Source organism: Halichoerus grypus, chromosome 2 (assembly GCF_964656455.1).
Source record: "Halichoerus grypus chromosome 2, mHalGry1.hap1.1, whole genome shotgun sequence".
Classification (NCBI taxonomy): Eukaryota; Metazoa; Chordata; class Mammalia; order Carnivora; family Phocidae; genus Halichoerus; species Halichoerus grypus.
The window spans coordinates 98,523,974-98,544,406 of NC_135713.1; the positions used below are offsets into that span (position 1 = coordinate 98,523,974).

The window sequence follows — 20,433 nt, forward strand, 5'->3', positions numbered from 1 at the left end:
TTTATAAAGTGTTTAAATCAGGTATGTTTTATTTTTTCCCAATTATCACCAATGAAATCCATTCCTTAAAAAAAAAAATTTAAGAGGTCAGTATCCAAAATATATAAAGAACTTATACAACTCACCACCAAAAAAAACAAATAATCCAATTAAAAAATCAGAAGACACGAACATATATTTCTCCAGAAAAAATATACAGATGGCCACTGACACATGAGAAGATGCTCAATATCACTCATCATCAGAGAAATACAAATCCAAACCACAATGAGAAGGATGCCTGGGTAGCTCAGTCGGTTGAGCATTTGACTCTTGATTTTGGCTCAGGTCATGGTCTCAGGACGGTGGGATCAAGCCCTGCGTCGGGCTCTGGGCTGGGTGCAGAATCTGCTAGGGCAACCTCCTCCCTCTGCCCTTCCTCCCACTCATGTACTCTCTTTCTCGCAAATAAAAAAATAATATCTTAAAAAACAAAAAAACAAAAAAAAACCAATGAGTTATCACCTCACACGAGTCAGAATGGCTAAAATCAAAAACACAAGTAACAACAAGTGTTGGCAAAGATGTGGAGAAAAAGGAACCCTCATGCACTACTGATGAGAATGCAACCTGGTACAGCCACTATGGAAAACCCTATGGAGATTCCTCAAAAAATTAAAAATAGAATTACCATATAATCTAGTAATTCCACTATGAGGTATTTACTCAAAGAATATGAAAACACTAATTCAAAAAGATATATGCAGCAGCCCTATGTTTATTGCAGCATTATTTACAATAGCCAAAATATGTAAGGAACCCAAAGGTCCATCTATATAGATGAACAGATAAAAGAAGATGGATATATACAATGGAATATTACTTAGCCATAAAAAAGAATGAAATCTTGCCATTCACAAAAATGTGGATGGATCTAGGGAGTATAATGCTAAGTGAAATAACTCAGAGAAAGACAAATACCATATGATGTGGAATTTAAGAAACAAAACAAAGAAAGAAAGAGACAAACCAAAAAACAGACTATTATAGAGAACAAACTGTTGGTTACCAGAAGGGAGGTGAGTGTGGGGATGGGGGAAATAGGTGATGGGGATAAAAAGTACACTTATCAAGATGAGCACTGAGTAATGTACAGAATTGTTGAATCAGTATACTGTACACCTGAAGCTAATATAACACTATGTTAATTATGCTGGAATTTAAAAAAACAAATTTTTAAAAAATTTAACTCCTCAATTAAATAACCAGGGTTTATATAAAAACAGAAAGCCATTTTAATTACTATAGTGCGATGCTGACATAGACAATCTCAAAAGCATTATAAATTAGTACCCTACTCTGAAACAGTATACAAAGACACTATAGTATCTGCAAAAAATTTTTTAAAGTTACATTATCTTTTGAAGGACTAACAACTGTTTCTATATACTAAGGCAATAGTGTGGATTTCTGCTATCAAAATTAATTTTGTTATCCAATTTTAATGGAAAAGAAAAACACTTTCAACTTAATTATCAAAGGCACTATACTTTGTGGCAAAAAATGACTTATCAGCAACAAAACACCTGTTGTGTAGGAAGTTTTAAATACATTTTTCTCTTCAAAGTATAGTATTAATTCGTAATGTAGCATACCGTTTTAGTGAAGAAAAACTATACTTTAAAGAAAAAGGCAGGATGTGCTACTTTCAAAAGGGCTTGAAAATAGTTTGAATGATTCAAACTTTCCTCTAACAAATGCCACAACAAAAAGGTTTGTCTTTTTATATGTAGGGAAAACAACAATTAATAGGTTGTTTGGTTAGAAACTTAAAACTTTAAAGTTTCCCATTACCTCCCTTTGACCAGTTTTATTTGTCCTGACAGTGCTACTTTAAATATTAGGGGAGAAAAGTGAAACTAATATTGTAATTTCTCTATTTTAAGAAATTATAAATGATCCTAAAATATGTAAATTTTTAAGTTGTCTTAGATAACTATCAAATTCTCAGAAGTTATTTAGTTCCTGTTCCTAGTCTTCCCTAGTTCATTTAGTCCTCCTTCGGAACATTTTTTTTTTAAGATTTATTTATTTATTTATTTGACAGAGAGAGAGCGAAGAGAGGGAACACAAGCAGGGGGAGTGGGAGAGGGGAGAAGCAGGCCTCCCGCCTGGCAGGGAGCCCGATGCGGGGCTTGATCCCAGAACCCTGGGATCATGACCTGAGCCGAAGGCAGATGCTTAACGACTGAGCCACCCAGGCGCCCCTGGAATTTTTTATAAAGCTCCAAATTAGAGCTTTCAGCCCCAATTCCAGGCTTGGAAGTAAATAAAATGCAATCTATTTTTAACTGTTTGTATTCAATAGTTGGGGAAGTGAAGGCAAAGACAAAAACATAAATTAGACTAGGAATATTCTCTAGATTTCAGATATCCAAATTTATTCCTATTCCTCTCTTAAGAGGGACAAGGGGCACCCAAAAACTGGTACAAGAATGTTCCTAGAAAGCATTATTCGTAATAGCCAAAATCATTAGGCAAGGCTATGTTCAAAGCTCAATTAACAGAAACAAAAGATAACTTGTAATGTTAATGCACAATTTGCAGTAAACTATGCTTTACTTTCTGAAAAAATCTTAATATACAATTTGGAATTAACTTAGCAAGCGTCAAGAACACATTCTTTTCTGTTAAGATTTTATTTATTCATTTGTGAGAGAGAGCGCAAGCAAGCACACACAAGCAGGGGGAGCGGCAGGCAGAGGGAGAAGCGGACTCCACGCTGAGCAAGGAGCCTGCTGTGGAACTCGATCCCAGGACCCTGGGATCATGACCTGAGCTGAAGGCAGATGCTTAATCGCTTAATCGACTGAGCCACACAGGAGCCCCAAGAACACATTCATCCATCAAAAAACATTCGAGGGGCGCCTGGCTGGCTCAGTTGGAAGAGCATGCTTCATCTTGGGGTCATGAGTTTGAACACCACATGGGGCGTAGAGATCACTTAAATAAATTTAAAAAAACTAAAAACTAAAAAAAAAAAAGAAGCAAAACATTTCAGGATGCCAATTTAAAATCCAATTAATAGTTTTATAAATTGCCTAAAACCTGAAGTCTAAAATTGATAGGTTATACACATCAACTATACTTAAATTAACTAACTAATTAATTAAATTGATAGGCTACACCTAAAATTCATACAGAAAGGGACCTAGAATAGGCAAAATAATCTTGAAAAAGAAGACCGAATCTGGAAGACTCTCACTTCCTGATGCCAAACTTACTACAAAGACACAGTAATCAAAATAGTGTAGGACTAGTGTAAGGACAGACGATGGAATACAACTGGAAATCAAGAAATAAACCCATATTATCTATGGTCAACTGATTTTTGTTTTTTTTTTTGTTTGTTTGTTTTTTTAAAGATTTTATTTATTTGAGAGAGAATGAGAGAGAGAGAGCACATGAGAGGGGGGAGGGTCAGAGGGAGAAGCAGACTCCCTGCTGAGCAGGGAGCCCGATGCGGGACTTGATCCTGGCACTCCAGGATCATGACCTGAGCCAAAGGCAGTCGCTTAACCAACTGAGCCACCCAGGCGCCCGATGGTCAACTGATTTTTGACAAGGGTGCCAAGATTAATTAACAGAGAAAGAAGAGCCTTTCAACAAAAGTACTGAGACTACATATCCATGCTAAAGAATGAAGCTGAACCTCCTCCTGGCACCACACATAAAAACTGACTTCAAATGGATCACAGGCCTAAATGTAAGAGCTAAAACTATAAAACCCGTAGAAAAAAACACGAGTAAATCTTTGTGACCATGGGTTAGGAAAAAGTTCTTAGAGAAAACAGTAAAAGCATAAGTAATAACAAATAAACTGGACTTCATCTAAATTAAAAACTTCGATGCTTCAAAGGACAATATAAAATTACCTCATACCAGTTGGAATGGCTACTATCAAAAAGAAATAACAAGTGTCGGCAAGGTCGTGGAGAAAAGGGTGAGAATGTAAATTTGTGCAGCTACTGTGGAAAATAATATGGAGGTTCCTCAAAAAATTAAAAATAGAAATGAAATACCATACAATCCAGTATTTCCACCTCTGGGTATGCACCTGAAGAAAATGAAAGCACGAATTCAAAAAGATACATGAACCCCTATGTCTACTGCAGCAAACAGCAAGAATATGGAAGCAACCTAAGCGTCCATCCATAGATGGAATAAAGATGTGCTATACATACACAATGGAGTACTCAGCCAAAAAAAAAAAAAAAAAAAGAATGAAATCTTGCCATTTCTGACATCGATGGATCCAGAGTATATTATGCTAAGTGAAACAAGTCAGACAGAAAAAGACAAATACCATATGATTTCACTTATATATGGAATCTAAAAAACAAAACAAATGAACAAAAACAGAAACACTCATAAATAAAGAGAAAAAACTGGTGGTTGTGGGGGGGAGGGGTAGGTGAAATAGATGATTAAGAGGTACAATCCTACTGTTATAAAATAAGTAAGTCACAAGGATGAAAAGTACAGCATAGGAAATAGAGTCAATAATACTGTAATACTGTAAGAAAGTAATGGCACTTACACTGGTGAGCATGTCATAATATATGTAATTGTTGAATGTTGTACACCTGAAACATGTTATATGTCATCTATTAAAAATAATTTTTAAAAACAAATAAATTTTTAAAAAGGACACCGTCAAGGAAAAACGACAGCTCACAAAATAGAAGAAAATGTTTACAAAATCATATATCTGATAAAAGATTACCCAGAATATAAAAAAACTCTTACAACTCAATAATAAAAACACAAACAACCTAATCTAAAAATGGGCAGTGAATCTAAAAAGATATTTCCCCCCAAAAAAATATGAATAGATGCACATTAGCCATCAGAGAAATGGAAATCAAACCCACAATGAGGTTTTACTTCACACCCATCCACTATAATAAAAAAGACCGATAACAAGTGTTGTCCAGCATGCAGAAAAATTGGAACATTTTTACATTGTTAGTGGAATTGTAAACCATGCAGTCACTTTGGAAAACAGTTTGGCGGTTTTTCAAAATGTTAAAGAGTAACAATATGACCCAGCAATTCCATTCCCAAAAGAAATGAAAACATATTTCCACACAAAAACCTGTATAAAAATGTTCATAGCAGTACTATTCATAATAGCCAAAAAGTGGAAACAACCAAACGTCTATCACTGATGAATAGATAAAATGTGGTATATACACACAATGGAATGTTTGGCCATAAAATGTAGTGAAGTACTGATACATGCTACATCATGGATGAAGTGTGGAATCATGCTAAGGAAAAGAAGCCAATCACGAAGGATAACACGTATGATCCCATTTATATGATATGTCCAAAAGAGACCATTCTATCGAGGCAGAAATGTATAGATTAGTAAACTGCCTAGGCTGAGTTAAGGGCGAAAGAGGTAATGACTGCTAATGGACACAGAGATTCTTTCTGAGGTAATGATACTGTCCTAAATTGATCGTGGTGATGTAACTGCACATACGAAAAACCCGTGAATTGTACACTGAACTGAGTGTACTGTATAGTATGTGAACTGTAACTTTATAAAGCTATATTTTAAAGAAAAACCTAATGTCTCGTACTTACGTCGCTTGCGGAAAACAAGAATCACTCAAGACAAATAACTATGAACTGATTTGATTACTAAGTCCATACGTGATACACTTAGAAATAAGAATTTAAGACACACCTCTTCTTCACTGAAAGATCACTCCTTTAATTATTTCTAAATTTGAACTAAAATGCAACTGTAGTACTTGCAGCTGTCAGGACCTAAAATGAGATTCACCCAAGATACCGGGGTAAACATGCTACTTTTCCCGCACTCGGCTGAACTGCACTTCCCATTACAACAAACAATAACTGCAGAAAAACACTCCACACGGTGACTGGAAGTCATTCTCAAAGAACCACCTAATACTAATACCGAGTTAAGAGGAGGGGTGTGGAAAGAATGAGGAAGGGGAAGGAGCACAGGGCACGAGGGGAAGTCTACGTGCATTTAAGCCCAAGGAATCCAGTTACATTAAATTCAACTTTTATACGCTTTGTGAACAGGCCCAGACGCAAAGTCCTGGGCGCAGACCAAAGAGCCGAGCTGCGAGGCCCAGAGGAAGTGCTGATCCAGGCCAAGCCCGCAAGGGATTCCGAGTGGAAACAGCGGGGGGCAAAAGGGCTAAGATGGGGGTTGCGGTGCGGGACGGAGGTGAGCCCCCTCCGCCCGGCTCCGGCCGGCGCTCGCCGGCAGCGCGCAGCGGGAGGCGGCCGCGCCTCGGGCCCGGCGGCCGCGTCCGAGCCGTGGAGCGCGCCCGGCGCCCAGAGCTCCGGCGGGGCCGGGTCCCGTCTCCCGCCCCATCCGGCGCTTTGTCCCAGCGCGGGCGGCGGGCGGCCCCTAGGCGTCCCCGCCGCGGGCTAAGGGGCCGCGCTGACAGCCCTCGCCCCCCGCAGGGGCTGCGAACCTGCGAGACCCGGCGCCCGCCCGGCTTCATCCAGGCGGGACCCAGCCGGCGGCGGTCCGAGGACGCTAGCCCTTATCGCGGAGCCTTCGCCGCCGCCGCGGCCCCGAAAGCCGCGGCCGCCAACACGGCCGCCAACACCGCCGCCCGGAGCGCACACAGGCCGAGGTCAGGCGGAGAAAGCTTCGCACCCCAAAACCCAATTTCCTGCCCTTACCCAAAAATTCTCGACGAAATGCGCCATGACCATCCTGCCGCCGCCGCGCCAGGTTCCGCGTCCGCGCCCGCCCGCCGCTGTGTAAACACGGGCCCGGCCCCCACGGCGCCCCCGCCTTTCCCCACCGCCGCCGCTGCCGCCGCCGCCGCCGCCGCCGCCTTCTTCCCGGAGACCGGCCCGCACCCTCCAGGGCGCATGCGCCACCTAGCGGCTGCTGCCGCGGGGCGAACTCTTGAACGCCACCGCCTGGTTGCGCATGCGCTCTTCGTCCCATCCCTGGGTTTTAGTAACCTTCCTCTCTCCCCGGCGCGGGCGCGGCCAAATTGAGTATTCTCTTGGGAATGGTGGAGAACAGGGTTCTTGAGGAGTCACAGAGGAGACTGCCCGCACCCTTTGCGGTACGATGGGTACTGGCCCAGGGATGAGGGAAGAAAAGGGCCGGCCAACGGCAGTGGATACGGCAGCCTGGCTGCCTCCTCTCTTCCTCTACGCAAGACGCGCTTTCCCGGCCTTGGAGGATCTTGAAGGGACCAAGGCTGGTCTAGCTGGGATGGGGGAAGTTTGGCTTCTGGCCACCGGGCGGAGACTGGGAAACCTTTGGTCAATAGGGTGCCTTTCCTTGACAGGGAACTAAGAACCAAAACAAAACTTTCCGAGGCCGGAAAAGGAGGACACGCCCAGTGTCGCCTGAGAGTCTCTGGAGCAGCGGGAGACCCAGGCACCAAGTTCCTTGCCGAAGCCGCTGACCTCTAGCACGCCCCTAGCACACCAGGCAGGCCGGCCGGAGGCAGGAACATGACCCAAAAGGAACGAATTTCCCTGACTCAAGCAGTTAAAAAAAAAAAAAAAAAGTCTTTTCCAGGACTTGTTCATTTAAGTCCCTAGTTCTCTTAGCAACTTGTACATTTTGGAAAAAGAAACAAGTTTAAACACGTCCTGGCATAACATAAACTAAATCCCCTTCCCATGCCTTGCTTTCCAGAGGTTAGGGGAAAATATTAAACCCTTGTGAAGAGGTCTCAAGTTCGCTGTCACCAGGTCAGCTCAATCCGAAGTCTGCAGTTCTTGAAACCAAGCCCCACTAATAGATTTAGTGTAGCTTTATTTTTCTTTTTTTTTTAAGATTTTATTTATTTGACAGAGAGACACACAGCGAGAGAGGGAAACACAAGCAGGGGGGAGTGGGAGAGGGAGAAGCAGGCTTCCCGCGGAGCAGGGAACCCCATGCGGGCTCAATCCCAGGACCCTGGGATCATGACCTGAGCCGAAGGCAGACGCTTAAGGACTGAGCGACGCAGGCGCCCTAGTGTAGGTTTAACTATATACACACATCACCACCTTCTCAGATCTTGTGACTTCAGACATAATGAACACTATGACATGTGTTTCTTGGTGGAAAATATTTTCATCCTCAAAAGCAAAAACCACACAATGCCTTGCACATGGATGAAACTGTCAAGTGTTTGTTGAATTGGGAATAAGTGGATCATTGGTATTGTGATTATATCTTTTTTAAGAATATTTTTTAGAAATACATAGGATGTAACAGTCTGCTTTAAAATAACTCATTTGAGAAAGGAACAATGAGTACAGGTATGCATGAAACAGGATTGACCATGAGTTGATAATTGTTAGGACCTAGGTAATGGAAACATGGTAGTTCACTATACAGTACTACACTCATTTTGTATATGTTTGCTATTTCCTTTTCTTTAAAAAGTCTTCATAACACTGTCATTTACACCAAGTCTTTGGGAAAGTCTAACTTAGAAATTTGCTACAATTCTCTAAACCATTAGTCTAGCACTATCTTTCTTCAACCTGAAAAAATTCTAAAAAATATACAGCCCTCTAGATCTCTCTGCAAATAAGGTTGGCATTAAAATCCTAGTGTCCCTAGGCACTACCCAGCTTAGCCCTCGGGAGGAAAAGCCTTATCCGAGACCCATGCTTTAAAGGACCTTACATATTACAAACACATTAATTTATTAAAAAACAAATAGGTGCCTTTGCCACTCCTGATCTGTGGGTGGGATAGCTGCCCATATCAGAGATAGACTCTTGGAGTTCAGGCAGAATCTGAGCAGCAGAAGTGCTTAAGTAAGAGAGAAGACAAATTAGTTAACTTGTTCAATTTTTCCTCCCAGCATGAATGCAATAGATTCTTGCATAACAGAGTATTGTTTTGCATAACAACATGGTATCAAGCACAGATTTTCCTTTTTTTAGTGTTCTAACACTGACAATTTAGCATAGTACACTGGTCTCCATTTGTACTCTTACCTCTGATTTCATAAATATCAGAGGCAGGCTTGCCATAAAGATAAATATTGTGTATTTGGGTATTTACAAGGCTCATTAGGGCCAAAACACCATATGCTGGTATTACCTGATATTTAAATTGTGGGAATTTAGCGTAAATAGCGATTAAGGTGACTAAATTTCAGACAAGATGGTGAAGTAGAAGAAGAATGTGGGTAGTATCAGGCACATTCTGTTCTCTCAAGTGAGGTTTCCCGGGATGCACATACACTCTGGCAGAGTGTAGATAAGGCCCTGAGAGGGTAGCTCACTTATGTGCCGTTAAGTATTTGTGACCCACACACTTAGCCCTTGCTTATCCAAACACATTCTGAAATTACTAAAAATTGACACAGATAACAACACTGTTCCACTCACTGCCTATGCCACCTGGCACTTAATAGTCACTCAATAAATGTTTGGTGAAACAACAGGTGAATGATTAAACCTATCAGGGAAATGTCAAGGTGGATGAGACTTTGAATATGCAGTAACTCCATTTTTTATTCATACTCTTAATTGGCGCTAGCTCTTAGAGCTTATAAAAATAGCATTATTTACATTCTACTTGATTTAATATTCTTACATTACTTTAAATATTTTCAAAAGAATTATTTGGGGCTTGGGTATACTTCTTTTTTAAAAAAGGCTTATTTAGGGCACCTGGGTGGCTCAGTCAGTTAAGCGGCTGCCTTCAGCTCAGGTCGTGATCCCAGGGTCCTGGGATCAAGTTCCACAGCTTCTCTCTCTCCCTCAGCTGCTCCCCCTGCTTGTGTGCTCTCTCTCTCTCTCTCTCTCTGTCAAATAAATAAATAAATAAATAAATAATCTTTAAAAAGGTGTATTTATTTGAGAGAGAGAGAGCAGAGGGAGATGCAGAGAAAATTCTCAAGCAGACTCCCCACTAAGCATGAAACCTGACCCCAGGATCCTGAGATCATGACCTGAGCTGAAATCGAAGAGTCAGCTGCCTAACCTACTGAGCCACTGAGGCACCCCAGCTTGAGTACACTTCTTAAAGCCATGAAGGTAAAATAATGTAAAAACATACAAATATGTCATTAATGTTAAGTGGAAAGGCAGAAGAATACATGGAAGATACATTAAAATTATAAGGGTGTACAAATATGCATATAAATGGACAAAAATCAAAAGAAAACAAAATGTATGTGGTAGGTGGTATGTATTCTAATGTATTCTAATGTATTCTATGTAATTATAATGTATTCTAATGTAATAACATAGTATGATTTAAAGAGCAATCACTGTTATTTGTTTTCATTTAAATATAATTTCATTTAAATATAAATGTAACCGGGCAAATCTTTCCCAGGTCTTTCATTAACTCTCTCCTCTCATTGATTCAAGCAATAGACAATTACTGGACACTTAACACAATGAAAAGACTATCTCTGCTCTTACAAAATTCACAATCTAATACAGACTCATAAGAAATAAGACAATAGATATGATGACAATTATAAAATAATGTGCCTTAGAAGAGTATCTGGTGTATAGCTGATAATCAATAAACATTTATTAAATGAAAAATGAACAAATCACTGTTTGTTCAGAAGGATAACCTCAAAGAAATTCAATTTGTCCTTTTTCATTTTTCCCTCTCCCCCCTACCTCTCTCTTTCCCTCTTTTCAAGAAAGTGACAGGAAATTGACCTGGATTCACAGGGGCTTTCTTCCATTAGCACAGAGGTCTTTGGGTCTCTGGGGTAGTAGAATCCACAGCAACTTTTAAAACGCAGTATTTCTGGGATTGGCTAGCCATCTGGGAGCTAGCTGTATATGGGAACTGGAAGAACAGAGCGCTAGGAATTGTAACCACAGGAACCCACAAGAAGAGGCACCTTTAGATCAGCTAAGAATAGAGGGAATGGGCTTCGTCTCCCTTGAAGATCTGCTGAAGCCTGAGCAGAGACCTCGGTGCACTTTTTGCACACCGCATAGCGCTAGATTTCAGCACTGTGTCCTAGTGAGTGTACTAGTGAGAAGGATAGTCCCTGAGTTTCCTGGACAACTGAGGGGAAGGAGGGAGCTCCACCCAACCATTTATATAACAAACATTTAGCGAACACCTATATCAAGCTAGGCCCTCTTCTAAACACTGGGGGGGTCCAACAGTGAAAAACACATAACCGCTACTCTTGTTACACTGAGTGTGGGAAGACAGACCACAGGGTTATAAATAAGTGAGATCCTTTTGGATAGTGATACATGCTATGACATAATTGGGATAGATTGTGGTGGGGAGTGGTGACTTCTTCACCTAGAGTAGTGTCCCTAAGGAAGTGACATTTGAGCAGAGACCTGAATGAACCAAAGGAGAGAGCCAGGCAAACATCTGCAGAGAGGTCCACGTTGAAGGATCAAACTGTGCAAAGGCCCAGAGTTAGCAATGAGCTAACATAGGCTTCCTAGCATAGGAAGCCAATAGAGGGTTTTAAAGCTTCAGAGATACCTGATTTATGTTTTACAAGATCACATTGACTGCTCTGTGCAAAAGGATGAGGGGGAGGTGGTGGTAAAGGGGAGGCCACCGAAAAGACAGATGCAATAGTCCTGATAAGAGAAGACAGCCGCAGGGACTAGCCAACAGCAGTGGAAGTGATAAGAAGAAGCGATCGGGCTTAAGATCTATTTTGGCTGTGAAGCTGACAGAATTTGCTCATGGAGTGGACATGGGGTGTGAGGGGAAGAAAGAAATCAAGGATGATCCCAGCAGTTGTGCCTGAGAACTCAGATGTAAAAGGGTGCCACAGAGATGGAAAGGATATGGAAAGCAGCTGTTTCAGAGAAAGGGAGGAAGACCCAAGGGTTCTGATTGGCCTTGTTAGGTTTGAGGTGCCTACTGGAAATCCAAGGGGAAATGTCTATCAGGCAATTGGACGTATGATTTTGGAGCTCAGGACAGAGGTTGAAGACGTAAATTTGAGGGTCATCAACAAATATGGATAAGCTCACAGAGAGAGAGGAGAGGAGGGGGCAGCTGAACATAAAGCTCTGGGGCACTTGTACACTTTCAGTCAGGAGAAGGAGCCGAGCCAGCAATAGAGATGAAGGAAGAACAGCAAAGTAGAAGAAGCTCCAGGAAAAAGGGACAACATTGAAGTCAAGAGAATGTTTTAAGACTGGTCAATGGATGGGGGCACCTGGGTGGCTCAGATGGTTAAGCATCTGCCTGCGGTTCAGGTCATGATCTCCAGGTCCTGGATCGAGTCCCACATCAGGCTCCTGGCTGGCTCAGCGAGGAGACTGCTTCTCCCTCTCCCTCTGCCTCTCCCCCACTGCTTGTGCTCTCTGTCTCTCTCTCTCAAGTGAATAAATAAAATCTTTAAAAAAAAAAAAAACAACCGGTCAGTGGATGACAAACACTGAGAAATGACCAACGGGTTTAGCAGGACAGAGGTAGGAGTCTTGGCAAGCCAGCCTTCTCTGAAGTGGGGAAGATGTAAATACGATTAGAATGGGTTGAAGAGAGAAGGGGAAGTAAAGACCACAAGTAAAGACAACTTGTTCAAGAAGTTTTGCTGTGAGGGCACCTGGGTGGTTCAGTTGGTTGAGCAACTGCCTTCGGCTCAGGTCATGATCCTGGAGTCCCTGGATGGAGTCCCGAATCGGGCTCCCTGCTTGGCAGGGAGTCTGCTTCGTCCTCTGACCCTCCCCCCTCTCATGTGCTCTCTCTCTCATTCTCTCTCTCTCAAATAAATAAATAAAATCTTAAAAAAAAAAAAAGTTTTGCTGTGAAAGGAAAGGGTGAGGTAGGCAGACATTGAAGGGAACGGGGCTGAAAGGGGTACAGTCTTAAGATGAGCAGTGGTAAGTCATGCTTGCATACCGGAGAGGATGAGCCAAAGAGATGGAAAGGGGAGATAATTATAGAAATGTGGTCCTTGAATAGAGGAAAGGACATGGGATCCAGAGTAAAATTGAGCTTCAGGAGGGTGCTTCTAGTTTTACAGCTAATAAGTCTAATAGGATCGCGATCACTTAGTTAGAAAAAGTTCCCGTAACTGCATGTGCAATTGTACTTCTGCATGGGAAACACCCCTTTCATGTATTACCTGCTTGAATCCCCACATCGACCCTATAAGACCACTATTGTTATTTATTTTTTTTATTTATTCGTCAGGGAGAGAGAGAGAGAGCACAAATGCGGGGGAGCGGCAGGCAGAGGGAGAAGCATGTTCCCTGCTGAGCAGGGAGCCCGATGTGGGGCTCGATTCCAGGACCCTGGGATCATGACCTGAGCCAAAGGCAGATGCTTAACTGACTGAGCCACCCAGGCATCCCGAGACCACCACTGTTTGATCCCGATTTTACAGATGAGACAGTATGCTCCAGAAGATTCAATACATTGCCAAGGTCAAACAACTAGCCAATGGTAAACTACTGTTAACTTGTGGTAAACTTATTAACAGTGGTAAACCACTGTTAACAGTGGCATGAACAAAGTATTATGAAGGAAGGTAGGTGAGTCCTCAAGAAACACAAGAGGTCAAAAAAAGATGACTGGTCAAGGGTGAAAGTTAAACTCATCCAACGAAAGCTTTTATTTGTGTTTGGGTTTTTTTATGTGTGTGTGTTTTTTAAAGATTTTATTTATTTATTAATGAGAGAGAGAGATGCAGAGGCAGAGGGAGAAGCAGGCTCCCTGCAGAGCAGGGAGCCTGATGTGGGACTCGATACCAGGACCCTGGGATCATGACCTGAGTCAAAGACAGATGCTTAACCGTCTGAGCCACCCAGGTGCCCCTGTGTTTGGTTTTTTTAATTCATGCTCTGGTGTTCATCAGAAAGCTCCTTGGTTACCGTCTCTCTAACCCAGGTTCTCTGAATGAATATGAATGCGAAGTACTAAGGATCCCATAAAAATTTCAAACAAATGTATTTATATCTTACTCTTTAAAAAAAAGTATTTTCTCTCCTCACAGTCAGTTCTGAAACATGCAAAAAATGTAACTGTCCAAAACTCAGATTCCAGGCAAAATCTAGAGCTGTCCCACCCTAAACAGGATGTCTGGTCATTGTATTAAAAAACAGTCACTTCTGACAGGCAGAGGGAACAGACAACCAAATCAGTCTGTAGGCACGACTGTAATGTTCTCTATCAAATTCTTAAGACCACTAAATTCTGATGAACTATTTGCAGGGAGGCCACTGGACTGGGCCAAACTGGCCAGATCGAAAGACGACAAAATAAAATTTCATTTCGAACCTTACAACTCATTAGATGACATCTGCCTTAATATGCTTTTTTAAAATAGTTTCAAGAACAAACTGTCACTAATTAGTTTTTTTTTTTTCATTTAGGTCCAGAAGATGTCTGTTATTGTTTTTTTCTTCCCACTTCCCACATGCTAGCTAAAACCAATTCTTTCTTCAAGCTGTCTTCAAGTATAACTCCTCCAAAAAAAAGGAAAGCTGCTAAACCATTACCTTCTGGGTAATCTCACTTATATTTCTTCTTTCCTCCATTATTCACAGATATACCCTTTAGATTAAGTAGTTCATATCTTGTCAAAAACAGTTGTATACTGTTCTTTATGGCATCTTTTCTTGTTTTTCTTTTTTTTTTTTTGGCAGGTGCACGTGCTTATATTGGTGGTTATGGGGATTCATCAAGATATATTAATAAATAGGGGCGCCTGGGTGGCTCAGTCATTAAGCGTCTGCCTTTGGCTCAGGTCATGATCCCAGGGTCCTGGGATTGAGCCTCACATCGGTCTCCCTGCTCGGCGGGAGGCCTGCTTCTCCCTCTCCCACTCCCCCTACTTGTGTTCCCTCTCTCGCTGTGTCTCTCTCTGTCAAATAAATAAATAAAATCTTTAAAAAAAAAGATATATTAATAAATAGAAAAAAGCAAAGTGTGGAACAGAGTGTATAGCAAATTTCCATTTGCATAAAAAGAAAAAAACTATAGGGGCACCTGGCTGGCTCAGTTGGTAGAGCATGCAACTCTTGACCTCAGGGTTATAAGTTCGAGCCCTACGCTGGGTATAGAAATTACTTAAAAATAAAATCTTAAAAAAAAAAGAAAACTATATATATGTATACATATATGCAAACATATATGTATATGTGCACAAAAACATTTATATATATACATAAACATTTTATACATATATACACAATCTATGTATATTGTATTATGAGTATTTTCTTATGTGTATATATCCTATCTTGGGGACGATATATAAGAAACTGGTAACCTTGCCTGCCTTTGAATTTAATCTTAGCCAAAAGACCCAGAAGCCATTGTGATTATCTTTGAAGAGAGGAACTAGATAACAGGAATTAAAAGAAGACTGGCTTTTACACCTTTTGAGTTTTGTTCCATGTGGATGCACTACCCATTTTAAAAAAAAGATAAAAAGTTACAAGATGCCTGGCTGGCTCAGTTGGTAGAGTGTGTAAGTCTTGATTTCAGGGTTGTGAGCTGGAGCCCCACATGGGGCATCGAGCCTATTTAAAAAATAACATAAAATAAAAGTAGATAAGAACTTAAATATTAAAAGGGAAGAAAGAAATCAAAATAATTTTTTTCCCAGATGTTAAAAAATGGTGGTGAAACTGGGATTGGGAGTTAGGGCAACAACCAAAGTAACAACATCTAGTGGATGTTTGGGAGGAAAAAATACAACCATCACCACCGAAGGTATATTCAAAATAGAACAAAAGTAAAATGTTCTCCTGTTACCTTTTTTGCTTCAGTGACTATTTGACTACTTTGGTTGTGTACAATTATTGTGTCAGATTTTATTTCCTCGATTTTATAGGGCTGTTCTACTCTCTCCTAGTAGGAAATATCCTGTGGAGAAGTCTGAAGCTAGCCTGAATTATTTTTCCTTTTTTACATTATTTTTTCAACCTGTCTGTTCAAAAGGTTATCTATTTTTCTTTGAAGTCAAACGAATGTATTAGAATATATCTTCCTGTAGATGTTCCACATTCACTTTTCCTGTGAGTCTGTTGAGACAGGCTAAATTATTATGATAGATCCCAAATGAAATGGTCCTAACAAAATCAAGTTTATTTCTCCCTAGGGGAACTGTCTGCAACAGGTGTTTCAGATCATAGGACAACTCTTCACCAACAGTGATGCAGGGATTCCAGCCATATGCCCAGCTCTTTGGAAGAAGGGGAGAACAAATTTTGGTATCTGGCAAGTAGATTTGGCCAATGATATGTTGTGTCTCTTCAATCAGTTGGTATAAGTCTTTGGTTACTGGAATATTCTTTCGAATTAGATCTTAGATACTTCTTAAATGTTCATTTGAATGATACCTTGACTATCTTATTTCAGTGTTTAGACTGACAGACACCAATCATGCATACATAGATTTTCTTTTCCTTGTTTTCCAAAATGGTAGTGTTGCTTTTTCATTTTGTTCTGTATTTTTTTAACCTTATCCTCTGTGTACCTACCTCATTGTGCTTTCAGCAAAGCCTATTTTCCATTGTGCTGCTTCCAATGTCACGTTCCTATCTGCAATTTTCTTCCCCCAACTTAAAAGTGATCTCTACACCAACATGAGGCTCAAACTCAGGACTTCAAGATCCACAGTCATGTCCTCTACTGACTGAGCCAGCCAGGCGCCTTTCTACCATTTTTCTTTCCTTTCCATTTTTCCCTGAACCCAACTATCCTATGTCACAACATGAAGAAAAACTTGTCTTCATGTTTTTATCATATGTTCCCTTAAATATTTCTGCTTGATGCTCTTATTTTGTACAGATGAATTTAATAGAGATACAATTTTAAAACTTAATTCATGACAATTTGTTTTGTCTCAGTTTTTATCTGCTCCATGGTGAGAATTCTTCATCTGTCATTTGTTTTGCCTGTTTCCCCCCTCCCACCATTCTTTCTTGTCTCTTTCTATTGTTCCTATGACAGCTCTCTTTTTTTTTTTTTCTTTCTGAACTTACTCGGCTTTAAACAAGCTATTTAGACAGCAATTTACTGGAATTTTGTGTGAGAAAGGCCAAGACGGCCTTCATGGTCAGAAGAAACTCTCCTCATAACTCACAGTTATGTGTGTGCATCAGTTCCTTTAGATTTTGCTTCTCTGTAGCCTACTTGAGGTCTGCACCCAATGGATGACAAGAACATAGTCTCCCTCCCTCTCCCTCCTCCCTCAACACCAAACTACTTCTTGAAAAATATGATTAGTCTATGATATTTCTTGCTTAAATCAACTTCTTTAGCGCTATGTTTCTCAGTAACAAACTGATTCCAGAGAAGTTCCTACTTCCTCATTCCATTGTTGCAAAAGAGGGACTATCGATTTTCACCTTCAGCAACGTACTTTACTTTGGAGTCATGGTTTCTACTGGCTTTTCCTCAGCTATGCAGCTCTGGGCTCCAAACTTCCCTGCATCTCTGTTTGTCCTTTGCCAGGCCGGCAGTATTCCTTCCTATTTTAGCTTCAGATGCCTTCTAGTTTCATCAGATATGGAGTTGGCGTTATTGTTTCTCATTCTTCAAATTACTTATGGGTGGTTTCTAAAAACAGAGGCAGGAAAAGACTTGACTTTTCTTTGTCATGTTAATACTTGGATACATTCAGAAGATAATTTTGCATTAATTCTCCCTGGCATTTAATAGGCCCCTTCTTTTCATGTCCCTCTTTGGTTCTGGGAGATGTTCTTTGCTTTTTTCTTTTTTTTTTTTTAAGATTTTATTTATTTATTTGATAGAGAGATAGAGAGAGCCAGAGAGTAGAAGCTGGGGGGAATGGCAGAGGGAGAAGGAGAAGCAGGTGACATGGGGCTCGATCCCAGGACATGACCTGAGCTGAAGGCAGACACTTAACCGACTGAGCCATCCAGGCGCCCTTCTTATTTCTTTGATAATTTCTTCCCTTTTATTCTCACAGTCCTATACCTACAATTTTTGTTATATCTATCTTCCATGTCTTTTAACATTGCTTTTCTTTCTTTTCTCCTCCATCCTTCCTTCCTGCCTTCCTTCCTTCCTTTTTCTTTCTTTCTTTCCTTCTTTCCTTCCTTCTTTCTTTCTTTTCTTTCTCTTTTTTCTTTTTTTCTTTTTCTCTTTCTTTCTTCTCATGCTCTTTCTCTCCATTCCATCCTTCCCTCCTTTTCTCCCTCCCTCCCTCTCTTTCTTTCTTTCTTCTTCTTTTTTCTTACTTTTTTTGGGGGGACATACCATTTTGGAAGAATTTTCTCAACTCAGTTTTCCAACTCATTTGTTGCATATTTGGCCCAACTATTAGGTTTAGAAATCGTATTTTAAATTTTTCATCAATTTTGGTTGTATTTCACAGCAGCGTTCTCTTTTTTGGGCATGATACGCTTTCAACTAACTCTGAGCATATTAACTATGTTTAATCTATTTCCATTAACTCTATATTTTTATCCCAGGGGAGTTCTGTTTGTTGAATTTGCTGTTTTCTTTCATGCTCTTGGTTTTCCCAAAATCTTAGTTTTCTGTTCCTATTTGTAGGTACAGGTCTGAACTAAACTTCATTCATAGTTGGAATGCATTTCCTCACTTCAAATAAGAAGTCCTATTTACCTGGCAGTGAATGCATGCTTTGGTTACAGGAATCTGCCTCATGGGATAGTAGGCAGATTATGTAGGTAACTTCTCTTCTTAGCATAGTCTCTCTGACCCTCCGGGCATTGTCCTTTTTCCCTAATCTTAGCTTACCCTGGAGCAGTAGTATGCTGGTAAATGTTTAACAACCAGCTCTGGGTGAGGGGAGCACACCTTGATTTGCAGCATTTGCTGATTTCCATGGTATCAATTTTCCTTCCCTGGGCCAATTTCAAGCTAGCAACATCACATCACTCGTGGGAGTTGGAAAAAGATGTGCACATAGACTCCCAAGAGCCTTGGTCCGCTGAGATAAATAATTACTTCGGAAAACTATACCCATGGCCTTCATCTAAGACCATACAATGGAGTCAGCTGCTATAGGAGCAACTCCAGGAGTTGGTGACTTGGCAGAGTTTTAGGGGTATGGTTCAACTGTTTCTTTATTTCATTAACTGCTCCAGTGCCCTGTTCTCTGTAAGCATTTTAGGTTCTTCTGCTCTGGTAGATTTGTCTGTCAATCAATTCCCATTTCCTTTATTCTTTTCAAAAAGTTCCTTACTATATTGGTCTGCCGGAAGCACCCTTTCTGGTATTCCTGTGCTGCTTTGAGTTTGTTTTTCTATTTCTTTGCTACTTAACTGGGATTTGGAGAAGGGGTGGCAAAGCAGAAGTCCTTCTCCTATTTCATGTCTTAATTTGTTTTCATTAGAAGTCACTTCCTCTTATTTCTCAAAGGTTGATTGTCCTCCTCTGATCACTGGTGTTCCTGTAGGCTCGTTGTCCTGAAGGACGGTTCAAGTAACTGGGCTCACTGGCTGCTGAGAAATTTCTAAGGAAGCTTGGGTAATTGATTGAGGCTATCTGCATCCCCACGTGGGCTCTGGATGGGAACACAACGCTGTGCTCATGGAGGCCATTCTCAAGGGCCAGAGAGGAGCAGGATGGAGGGCAGCTGGGGGCAGCAAGTGGCCAAAGCAGAAGGATCCAGGTGAGCATTTTCCACTCTCCCAGGACAAATGAGATGGCTGCTCTGATTTATTCAGAAGGTAGTCAATCCCAGATCTCCTCCATGTGACTCTTTGGTTGATGCAACTGGGACCCCAAACTTGGAAGGCCCTCCCTGGCCAGGAGCAACTTTTACTTCACCTGGAAACATGGGGGATGAGATGGGACAGAATAGAGTGAGTCTTTCCCTGGGGTAGAATCTTCTTCAGGTTAACAATGGCAGACACTGCTCTACACCTTTCCATGAGTTAATTCATTTAATCATCATGACAATCTTCTAAAGTAGGTATTATTATTGTCCCGAGTTTATAGAAGGAGCAACTGAGACACAGAAAGGTCACACAGTCAATAAGTCGTTGAGGCAGGATTCCAAACTGGGAAGTCTTGTGGCAGTTGTGAGTCAGTATTGGAGGTGGATTCCAGGTAGGTGTGTGGGTCGGTGTGTAGTGGTTTCCCCTCTGATGGAAAACTCCAAAAGCACTGTGAAACAATCAGGTAGCAGCAGTTCCTAGGTCCTTCTCACGTGTGCAGGATCACCCAGGAGCTCAGCAGGCTACATCCCAGGTCACATTAAAGAGGCGGGTTTACAGCCAGCCTATCCCCTTGTAAGGGAATGTGTTTTCCAAAAATGGGCAAAACCGTATCTCCCATCCCGCATGCTCTTCTTATAATGTGACTTTAACACTCTTCCCACTGAAAGGTGTGGCAGGGAGGGGTCTATGTTTTCTCTCCTTGAACCTGGGCAGGATTGTGATTACAGTGAAATCATACTATGTGACTTTTGATGCTAGGTCATACAAAGCAACACCATGTCCATCTGGTTATCTTGG

General features: G+C 41.1%; 1 protein-coding gene across 3 annotated transcripts in view; it reads right to left on the bottom strand.

Moving 5' to 3' along the window:
• The window catches only part of FCHO2 (FCH and mu domain containing endocytic adaptor 2), a 127,621-nt gene extending 120,738 nt beyond the window's left edge, over positions 1 to 6,883 (bottom strand). For all 3 annotated transcript variants that reach the window (XM_078067206.1, XM_078067203.1, XM_078067202.1), the window contains exon 1: positions 6,721 to 6,883. In XM_078067206.1, the coding sequence (XP_077923332.1) occupies positions 6,721 to 6,753 (33 nt within the window). In that variant the 5' untranslated portion in view covers positions 6,754 to 6,883. The remainder of the gene's footprint in view (positions 1 to 6,720) is intronic.
• Positions 6,884 to 20,433: the final 13,550 nt, after the last annotated feature.